Consider the following 11411-nt stretch of genomic DNA (forward strand, 5'->3'; position numbering starts at 1 on the left):
CAGGTGCCACAGAGAGCGGCTCTGTGGGTGGCTGCAGTGGCAGCCTCCAAGACAGACAACACAGCTGAGAGTTGTACAATAGTAGCCATGATGTTCTCAAGAGCCATTGCTTGTCTTTATTTTTTGGCTGTGATTCTCACTGTGAGGCCATCTTTTCTCTTTCTGTGGTTTGCACAAACAAATCCTGAGTGATGGGAAAGAAGAGTTGGGCTTAGAGATAGTACTAACGAAAGAGCCTTTTGACATAGTGATATTTAAGTTGGGTTCTGAAGATTGGAGAAGAGCCAGCCATGGAAAGGACCTGGAAAGGAGTATGCCACCCAAAAGGAACGATGAATGCGAGGCTCTGAGGTGGGAAAAAGCTTAGTGTGGTCCAAGAGCTGGAAGAAGGCCTGGGTGGCTGGGGGTAAGAAGCAACAGAAAGAGATGTGCTAAATGAGGTCGGCTTCCTCAAGGAGCCAAGATTCCAAGCCACCGTGGCCAAGTTCCAAAGCAAAGACCCCGTTCACGCCTCTCTGTAGACTTTCCCCTCCCCCACCCATGGAACTTCTTCTGCGCTGTTGCCACCGTTGTCATGGTGATATTTCACTCACTGTTTAGGCCAGGGAGGAGTTGGCGCGTCTTTGGGAGTCCCTGCTCCTCCCCGTGGAGGCCCCGGGCCAGGCCGAGATAGCAAGCAGGGGCAATGCCCGTGGTGATACCCGCAGCTGAGCGTAGCCAGGACACCCGCATAGGGGCTCCAGCATGGCGCGAGGCAGCCAAGGCCATCACGCAGAAGGCGCACCACCTGACCGACCGCTGCGGGCAGGAGGCAGTGACCATGTGGCAACCCAAGGACAGCGTGAGGGACCCGCACGTGGCGCGCCATCTCTGCCGCGCTGCCTACATTCTGCCCTGGCGTTTCCGCGTGGAGATGCTCAAGGGCGGTGGCACCTTGGAGAAGCCGCCGCCGGGCGAGGGCGTCACGCTGTGGAAGGGCAAGATGAAGCCCCCCGCCTGGCACGCCCGCCTGCCGCTGCCCATGCACCGCGATGCGTGGGCCCTGCAGACTGCAGAGGTGGTGCACGCGCACGCGCGCGGAGCGCGCCTCACCGCCGCCCGCTTGTGCCGCGCGCAGCACCAGATCAATGGACAGCTGCGGCTGCTGCTTCGCCAGCGGGAGGCTACGGACCGCAGGCTCAGCGAAGTGCGCAAAGGCCTGCTCATTAACCAGCAGAGCGGCAAGCTTCGGGGCTACCGGCCCAAGTCTGAGAAGGTGGGACCATCCTCCCTGCCCTCTCAGAGACCGAGGCCTCAGCTCCCGGATGCTCGGCCTGGGAAAAACCCCTCCCCATAGAGAGAACACCCACCTCCACCCCACGCCCCAGCTCCCATCGAGTGAGGGCACAAGATGAGGACGCTCCCAAGAGGAGGTGCCTCGATTCCGAGCCCAGAGGGTGAGACCCTCCCGAGGGGATGAGATCCTCTGCCCCCTTGCCCCAAAGAGAGTGTCTATTCCAGTCCCCCAACCAAGGAGAGAAAGTGGGACTCTGAATCAGACTAGATGAAATTCTTCCCAAAAGGCAACCACAGCCCTCAGCCCAGGTATGAAATCACCCACCCAGCCCCCAGGCCCAGAAAGTGAGACCCTCCCTAAGACCCTCAATGCCCCAATCCCAGTGAAAACACACCCAAAGCCCCCCGCTGAGGAGAGTGGGTGATGTCCTGGTTCCAACCCATGAAACCCTCCTCAAAATGTTTGTGTGTGTTTTTTTTTTAAGATTTTATTTGAGAGAGAGAGAGAGCGAGCAGGGGGACAGAGAGGGACAAGCAGACCCTGCACAGAGCACGGAGCCCAATGTGGGGCTCAATCTCAGGACCTTGAGATCATGACCTGAGCTGAAATCAAGAGTCCGCACTTAACCTACTGAGCCACCCCGGCACGGCACCCCTCCTCAAAATGTTTTTTTTAAACCCCAAGTCCTCCCCTACAGCCCCAGAAAGTTAGAACCCCTCCCCAGGCCTCAACCGGGGCAGAAAAGAATGGGTCCTACCTACGAGTTGAGACCCTCAGACTCCAAGCCCCTGCACTTGAGAACTAAGTCCCCACCAGAGAAAAGAGTGAGATTCCTAGTCTCAGCCCTGGTGAAATCCTCCCCCTAAAGTGAAACTGCAAACCATCACCCCAAAAGTGGGGAACATTTTAACCTCTCTAAGGAGAAATGAAACCCCCACACACCAGGTGGGATTCCTACTCCCAGCCCCCAAATGCAGATAGTAAGAACCCAAAAAGGCAACCCCTCCTCATCCCTATGATGAGTCCCCTGTACTTCTGGCCAGGGAGGGAGGATAAGACCCTCACCAAGGAAGGGGGACCCCCAGCCCCAGAGAATGAGAATAACCTTCCCCCAAGTTAAATCACCTTCATCCCATCTCACTGGACTCCTACCTATAAAGTGGAGAAGCCCCCAACCCTACTCTCTAAAGGAAAGGACCTCCCCCCCAGTGAGAGCCCCCTCAGAGTGAGGTCCCCAAAGGATGAGAGCACCCCCAACTCCATTCTCCAAACCCAAAGTTTATGACATTAACAAGCCCTCTACTACACTGGAAGGAGAAGTCTCCCTCCAGCCCCCTCTGGAAAGTGTGAAGATTCTCTCCTTGTTTTCTAGGTCCCTGACAAAGCTGACAGTATGCTTACCTGGGAGAAGGAGGAGCTAAAGAGCATGAAGAGGAAGATGGAAAAAGATATGGAAAAATCAGAGGCCCTGCTCAAGGTTGAGAATACCTAGGGCCAAGTTGGGAGGGGCGGAGGTGGATCCGAATGGGTGAACTGCTCTAACCTTGGGGACTGTAGCCACAGCAAACCCTCAACCCACACCCCTGTCCGTCCTGCCCTGACACTCACTGTATTTCCACTTTGTGCAATGGGAAAACTGAGGCTCTGGGAGATGGAGTTAGGCCCCAAAATAACAACGAACACCCCTTCTGTGCCAAGCCCTGTGCAGTCACTGAGTTAACTTCTTAAAACTCTCCTGTGAAACAGAAACTTTGATCCCCTCATTAGAGATGGGGAAACTGAGACAGAGAGGCACAGGGCTAGTCAATGGCAGGGCTGTGGCTTCAGCTCAGGCGTCTTTTTGTTTTCCATCTTTACTGAGGTATAATTGACCATTTAAAATTGTATATATTTAACACAACTTGATGATTTGATATATGTATACATTGTGAAATAATCACCATAAAGAAGTAATTGAGATATCCATCACATCACATAGTTACCTTTATGTGTGTGTGGTGAGAACACTTAAGATCCAAACTCTTAGCAAATTTCAGTTATAAAATATGGTGCTGTTATCTACAGTCACTTTGTTCTACATTAGATCTCCAGAACTTAATCATCGTTGCACAACTAAAACTTTGTGCCCCTTGACCAACATCTCACCATTTCTCCCTCCCCCGCCCCAGGCCCTGGCAACCACCATTCTACACTCTGGCACTCTGGATTTGACTATTTTAGGTTCCAAATATAAGTGAGATCTTTCTGCATTTGGCTTATTTCACTTAGCATAATAATGAATCTCCAGGCTCATCTATGTTGTCACAAATGGCAAGATGTCCTTTTTTAAGGCTGAACAATATTCCATTGTATGTATTTTATTGTATATGTTTTACATTATATATTATATATCATATATTCTTATTCTATATTATTAATGTAATACATAATATATAATTACATAATTAATATTATAACACATATATTAATTATCTATTATATAATTTATAAAGTCATATATCGTATTATATACTAATATATTCTATAACAATATATTATATGCTTTATATTGTATATTATAACATATGTACTATATAATGTATTCTATATATACTAATATATATTATATACTGCAATATAATACATAACATGTATAATATATAATGTATGTTATATATTAAGTATCTTTTTAATACATATTAATTAGAATTATATTTTATATATTAAATCTCATATAATATATTTTATATATAAATATAATATAATTATATTTTATATATTATATTTTATATTATAATTATATAATTTATTATTATAAATTTTATATGGTTTCTATGATATAAAATATATAAAATAATTTCTATAATGATATTATATATAAATATACAATATATTGTATAAAATAGTACATATTATAATTATATATTATTTATTATATATAACTATTTTATAATATAAGATATCAGTGTTTTGATTATTAATACATTAATATTATAATGGCATATATATCACATTTTCTTTATCCACTCACCTGTCAAAAGGCACTTATATTGTTTCCATGTCTTGGCTCTTGTGGATAATGCTGAAATGAACATGGAGTGCAGATATCTCTTTGAGACCCTGATTTTCTTTGGATATATACCAAGAAGTGCCAGAACTACCTTATGATTCAGGTCAGGTCTTGAGCCTAGCTCTTTACACTGTGATATGTGCTCAACTGTTGTCAGCTCCAGCCAGAGATGGTCTGTCACTACATCCTTCGCTCTTACAACAAGAATTTCTTTATGAGGGCGCTAACAGAGATGAGAGTGCAGCCAGAGTTGATGGAGCCTTTGGAACTGGTTAAAGTTAGCTGGCAACCTGTGTGTGCCTTTGACTCATCTATTTGACAAATATTAATCCAGTACCCTGGTGTCTGGGCACCATGCTTGGCATTAGGGACAAAGTAGTGAAGAGGACAGAGCTGGCCTTGCCCTCACAGACTTCACATAATAAGAACATTCAAATAAGAGACAGATCAGGGCAGTGGGTGAGGATGGGGGAGGAAATTTAGGAGCTGGTGCACCACTGTCCGTGGTTCTGAACCTTCCTTGTGCTCATCCCACCACACCCCCAGGCCACGGTCATATTCCTTTAAATCTGGTAAGTCCTGAAAAATCCTTCAGGAAAGCCTGAAACTGACAAGGGAGAAGACCCTGAGGGTGGCCCCAGTAGGGAAGGGCTTGCAAGAGAGAAAGGGGAATGGAGGGATGGGGAAAAAACAGACATAGATGGAAACTGAGAATGGCCACTGGAGAAAAATGCTTACAACCAAACAGACGTGTTTCAACTTGAGATCATGAATGCAAATTGGCACTCAGAACTTTCCCAAGGATCTTACCATGTGTCTCTAGAAGGCTTGTTGTCCCACTGGGTAAGTTATTTCATACTTTCTCTTCCTTCAAACCTCTCCAGCTCTCTGCTTTCCTCATTCTCAGTGAATGACCCCAATGCATGGAAGCCACTAAAGGGAACCTCTCTCATTATTCCCTGCCAATATCATAATTCCATCTACCTCTGCACCCACCTTCTCCCCATTCTCCTGCATCACCAATATTTCCATCATTATTGGATTATTCTCACCAGTGAACAAATGGAGAATTATTCTCTAATGGGTACAGATCTGTTTGGGATGATGAAAAAGTTCTGGAAATGGATAGTGGTGGTGGTTGCACAACATTAATGTCCCTGAACTCTACACTTAAAATTGTTAAAATGGCAAATTTTGTTATGTCTATTTTATCACCAAAAATAACCTCTCTGGATCCCATGCTCCCCTCCAGATATTCTCCATTTCTCTGATCCTCTCACTAGCCCATCTTTTCTGCACATATTGACCCCATCACTTCTTTTGGGCAGGAACTGGATCAGTTTTCCCCACTGCATTCCCCACTCCCTGGTACATTGCCCAGCACACAGGAGGGGCTTAATGAATATTTGAATGAGTGAATGAATGAATGAATGAATGAATGACTTTTTAAAATCTACTTTTACTCAAATGGATGAATCTCAAAGAGATTATATTCAGCAAAAGATGCTAGACATAGGATACACACTGTGTGATTCCATTTATATGAAGTTCTAGATTTCAAAAGCATTTTCTTGAAGAGTCAGGTAGTAAATATTTTAGGCTTTGTGCAAGATGCAGTCTCTGTTATAATTGCTCAGTTAGGCCAGCGTAGCACAAAAGAGTCAGAGACAATATGCACATGAATGAGCATGGCAGTATTCCAGTAAAGCTTTAGTTACAAAAAGAGGCAGCCAGTCCATAGGCCATAGTTTATGGACACCTTAAAGTACAGGCAAAACTAATCTGCAAGGCAGCTTAGTAGGGAGGAGAGAAGGGGCACCAGGGATATTTTTGGGGTGATGGAAATATCCTATATTTTGATGAGGGTGGTATTTGTATATGGATATATATATATTTATACATTGTCCATATATATTATGTATTTACATAATATATATATTTATATATGTAAATACACAAATACATATATTATATATAAATACATAATATATTATAAATACATAAATACATAAAAGTAAATACACAATATATACAATATATAAATATATAATAATATATATCCATATATAAATACATAATAAATATATATACATTTATATATGGATATATATACACACACAAAAGACTTGTTTTAATATATGGATATATATATGGATTTATATGGGTATATATACAAAGACTTGTTTTAATATAACTCAAATAACTGCAAGTATCAAAGAAATGCAATATGCTTCATTTTATAATGGTGGAAGTAGGGTTTGGATGGGAGTAGGAGTTAAGATGAGATAGATGTTGGTGGGGGAGATACTCTGAGGACAACAGAGGGCTCCTGATACTAATAAGAGCAGAGGAGGAGAGACCCTGAGGCTAGGGGAGGGGATCAGTCCTGAATGCAGCTGAGGAGCAAAGGACTGGTACAGGAAGAGTATTGGTGTAAGTTCAGCCTACACCTCTCCTCTTTACAGGTGGAACAATTGAAGGGAGGTGGGGTTTTCTTGCAGTGCCAGAGCAAAGCCAGGCACAGAATGCAAAGGAAAATGACACCCAGAACAAGGAAGCTACCAACAGCCCCTTCTGCTCCTCCCCTCTCCACCCAGGGATCATTGAAGGCTTCTGGACAGGGGGAGGGGTGTGGGAAGTGTCTGAGCTTCCACCTAGAAATCAATTCTTTCTGCCAGGAACCAGAACTGGACAGGGTCAGTTTGGAGGTGGAAAAGTTTTGCAGCCCCCAGCAGAGAAATCGCTTCCAGCCACCTCTCTCAATCTCCCCACTCACACTCTGCCTTTTTCTCTGCCCCTCTCTGCTTCCTTGCCCCCAGGCCCTGGCGTCCTGCCACGACACTCTAGCTTTCTGCTGTAAGGAGAGGCTCCAAGCTGTGGACTTAATGAACCAGCCACTGGATAAGGTTCTGGAGCAGGCTGGCCGCCACTCCTGGGTGGACCTCTCCTGCGTCCCTTCCCTGCGCACTCAGGGCCAGAAAACGCCTCCCCCAGACCCTGTGGGCACTTATACCCCAGGTAAGCCCCCACAGAAAGGAGCCCACTATTGTAGGTACCCTTGGGTGCCCACTCGGCCTCCACTTCTCAGCCACTGCCTTCCCTGGGGAATTCCTTCCCCCAAGACCAAGTGAGAGGGCTGACAGCCCATCTCCACTGAGGCCACGTTCTTAATTAGCTCTTGCCCTTGCACACTCCTGCTTCCCACACTCCTGCGGGCAAGCACTCCTTCTGTCAATCCGGGACACTACTTATACCAACTCCACCAACAGCCTCACCCCTGGACTTGCTCCAAGTCCTTCAGTAAACCCCCTCGCCCAGGGGCCAACACAACCTGAGAATAGAGAGGGAGACTCAGACAGCCAGGATCGGTCTCCACGGGTGACCCCACCCCGCCCGCAGAGTGCGCCACGGCGCTGTACGAAGCCAAGCGACTGTTGATGGAGTCCAAGGACACCTTGCTAGAAATGACAAAGAACGAGGAGGACGTCCAGGAGCAACAACAAGAGATAAGCGATCGCGTGTGCGCCTCGCTGGCGCAGAAGATGCGTGAGACCTTGGAGCTGAAGGTGGGCGCGGCAGGCGTGACTCCTAGTTGGTGGCAGGAGGCTCGGGTGGACCAGAGCTGACTACGGAGATGGGGACGCGGGAGCAGAGGAGCCCGGAAGTCAGTGTGATCCCTCTGTGCTCCCACCCACCCAGGAAAGAATGAATATGACCTTAGGACTAATGAGGGGAACTATCCATCGGTGCACAAAATTCAACCAGGAAATGTACATCACTCGTGGCCTCATCAAGGTATGCTGTGGCGCAAGAGTGTGAGGGGGTGGGGCCGGGGTTGTTCGCCTAGCCTGGGCCTCACTGCTCAGCACACCGCACTCCACCAGGGTCCTCTGTCAAAACGTCACCTGGAGACTCGAGAGAAACTGGATAGACCTCTGGTTCGAGTGTATCAGAGACACGTGGGCACCCAACTCCCCGAAGCCTCCAGCCTCGCCCAGGTATGCCCCTCGGTGGCCCCTTCCACACCTTCCCGCCCTCTCTAGTCGCAGCCCCACCCCGGTAACACCGCTTCCTCAAGTACACCTGACCCAGGTCTGCCAGTCCTTCAACTCCCGTCCAGAAGGAGGCCCTCCGCTACCCACACCTGTCTCAAAAAAGTCCCCTCAACTTCTACCCTCCTCACCCCCTCATGATACGGCCCTCTTTCAACCTAGCTCTTTCATGCACTCCTCGCCCAGATGCTCTCCCACATCCCAGGTCCGCCCCACCCGTCACTCTCCAGGTGCGTACCGCGCCCCCCGCCCAGTTCCGTCTTGTCGCAGCTTCTCTTTCAAGCGCGTGTTGCGCCCAATCTCTGCGAGTCCCGCCTCTCCTCCTGTGCTCCCTCCTGTGTTCCATCCCAGGCTGGGATCTTCCGCAAGCACACGTGGCCCAGGTGTGCCCCTCCCCTTCTGAGGTCCGTCCCTTCTTAAAGGTATGCTCTTTTCACACACACACACACCTGGCCCAGGCGTGTTAGGCCACCCCGGACAGTGCCCCGCGGCCCTTGCTCCCGGCTCGCCCGGCCCGCAGCACGGTCCCGCCCCCTCCCCAGGGCACTGACAAGCTGCAGCGCCACATCTCGCACGTGGGAAAAAACCTGAAGGAGCTGCTCGCCACGCACAAGAACCTCACCGCGAGCCTCAACTGCAAGAAGATCGGGTATGAAGTGGACTACAATGTAGTGCGCCTGCGCCTTCGCCAGCGGCACCCGCACATGTGCTACGAGCAGGCGCAGCGCCTGGTCAAAGACTGGGACCCGCGCACGTCGCGCGTCGAGTCGGATGCTGCCACCAAGTGACACTCGCCCCTTGCCCCAGCCTTCCGGCCCAGTTCTGGCTGGACATGCTGAGCAGAGACTTACAGCTCAATGGCTCTCCCCCTCGCCTGACCTACCCTCCCTCGAAGCATCCTCTAGAACTATAATTAAAAATGACAATACTTACCACTTATTAAGCACCTACTGTATATCAATCATTTACCCTACAATACGTTATGGGCAGTGTATCCTGGGAGTTAACAGGCTGGACCTGGGCTCCAGATTTCTGGGGTTCAAATCCCAGCTCCCCAGTTTCAACAGTGTAGCCTTGGGTAAGTCACTGTCCCTCTCTGGTCGCAGTGTCTTCACCTGTAAAATGGAAAAGTATTACAGCACCCACTTCAAAGGCTTGTCATAAGGATACTGTGTAATGGTGTAGAATGGTGACTGCCCAATGTTACACAGCTAGTAAGCAGAAGAGCTAAAATTTTAATCCCTGCATCTAAAGCCTGCACTGGGAGCATAACTTGAAGCTCCCCTCACTCCTCCCCTTTTAGATGAATGCAGGTTCCCAGCCCACTGGCTGCCGTTATTAACATTACACACACACACACACACACACACACACACACACACACGTTATAGAACATAACTACCACAAATAATGAGAATCAACTGTATTTGCAAAGGTGTAGGCAAGGTAGAAAAAAACCTCAATGGATAGCACAGTACCAAGGTGCTGGTAATTGTGGAGAGCCACACTTGCCACTCCTAAATCTGAAAGAACAAGGTAGTCAAAAGCAGCCAGCCTTGCAGTGCTGCCATGTGGATGCTGGGGGAATAAATGTCCCTACTCTCCTCTCTCCATTGGCCAGTGTTCCCTATTGGTTGAAGCCAAAGAGAAAGGGCACCTGTGGGTGCAGTTCATATATCCTTTAGGGCACAGAGCTGCCACCACCCTGTTGACTTTTGAGCCTCTTGCAGATTCTTCCTGGGGCTGGAAATTCTTCTTTTCTCTGCATCTTTGTCCATTCATCAAGCCCCAGAACTTTGCGTAGGAATGCAAGTACTCCTTTTGCACACAAAACCTTACACGCTGGGTTGCAATCTGCCACCTTCATCCTTGCTGACACAGCCCCAGCTTGTCACCTCTGCTTACCCAGTATTCCCCAACAGTGATTGCATAATCCCCTCCATTGCCTCTGAGCTGAGATTTCGGCTGCTGCTCCAGGTCACATCATGAGCACCTTTTAAGACTCTCAGTGACACCATAAGGTGGGTGTCATCGTCCCATGGTATTAAGGAATGCACTTGTTATGATGAGCACTGGGTGTTGTATGTAAGTGATGAATCACTAAATTCTCCTCCTGAAACCCATATTACACTATATGTTAACTAAAATTTAAATTAAACTTGAAACAAAAAATAAAATAAATTATAAAATAAAATGGGAATAAAAAACATCATCCCTAAAAAAAGGGGGGGGACTAAAACAGTAGTTTTCATCCAAAAGAGGTTGGATGAAAACAGTTTCTCAACCAGAAGCGATTCTGCTCCCAACCAAGGGATATTTGTCAATTTCTGGAGGCATTTTTGGTTGTCACAACTAAGGATAGGGGCTAGGGGCTGGGGGATGCTGCTGAGTATCCTGCAGTGCCCAGGGTAGCCCCCGCTATGACAAATAATAACTTGGCTGAAAATAGTCAATTGTGTCAAGGTTAAGAAACTCTGGACTAAACTCAGTGTTTCTCAGAGTCATCTTCAAAGTCAAAAAAAACTTTTAACAGCTTTATTGAAGTATGACCAACAAATAAAAATTGCATATGTTCAACAAGTACCACTTAATGTTTGATATATGTATACATGGTGAAATGATCATCACGATCAATTTAATTAACATATCCATCACCCCACACTAGCTACCATTTTCTTCGTTTTTTGTATGTGGTGAGAACACTTAAGATATACCCTCTTTGAAAATTTCCAGTATACAGTATAATAGTTAATTATAATTGCAATGCTATGCATCAGATATCCAGAACTTATTTATCTTACATAACTAAAAGCTTGCATCCTTTGATCAACATCTCCTCCACGTCCCCCTCTTCCCAGTCCCTGGCAACTATTATTCTACTCTCTGCTTCTATGAGTTTGTGAAGCCAAAAATTCTTGAGCAAATCGCAGGAGGAAATACAAGATGTTGAGAGTGGTTTTTCAATCCATCCTTCTTTCCATGTAGGGTGACACCCCAAGTGCCACCATAAATACTTCTACCTCAAACTCCAGGA

The 11411-nt window shown here is 47.0% G+C and overlaps 1 protein-coding gene across 1 annotated transcript; it reads left to right on the forward strand.

Moving 5' to 3' along the window:
- The first annotated feature begins 605 nt into the window (after positions 1-605).
- CCDC105 (coiled-coil domain containing 105) lies at positions 606-9307 on the forward strand. Its single transcript, XM_027585261.1, has 7 exons — positions 606-1255; positions 2649-2753; positions 7145-7343; positions 7725-7891; positions 8025-8120; positions 8210-8323; positions 8920-9307. Exons 1-7 carry the CDS (start codon positions 686-688, stop codon positions 9163-9165), a joined length of 1497 nt encoding a protein of 498 aa, XP_027441062.1. The 5' UTR covers positions 606-685; the 3' UTR covers positions 9166-9307.
- Positions 9308-11411: the final 2104 nt, after the last annotated feature.

This window comes from Zalophus californianus, chromosome 1 (genome assembly GCF_009762305.2).
Source record: "Zalophus californianus isolate mZalCal1 chromosome 1, mZalCal1.pri.v2, whole genome shotgun sequence".
Classification (NCBI taxonomy): Eukaryota; Metazoa; Chordata; class Mammalia; order Carnivora; family Otariidae; genus Zalophus; species Zalophus californianus.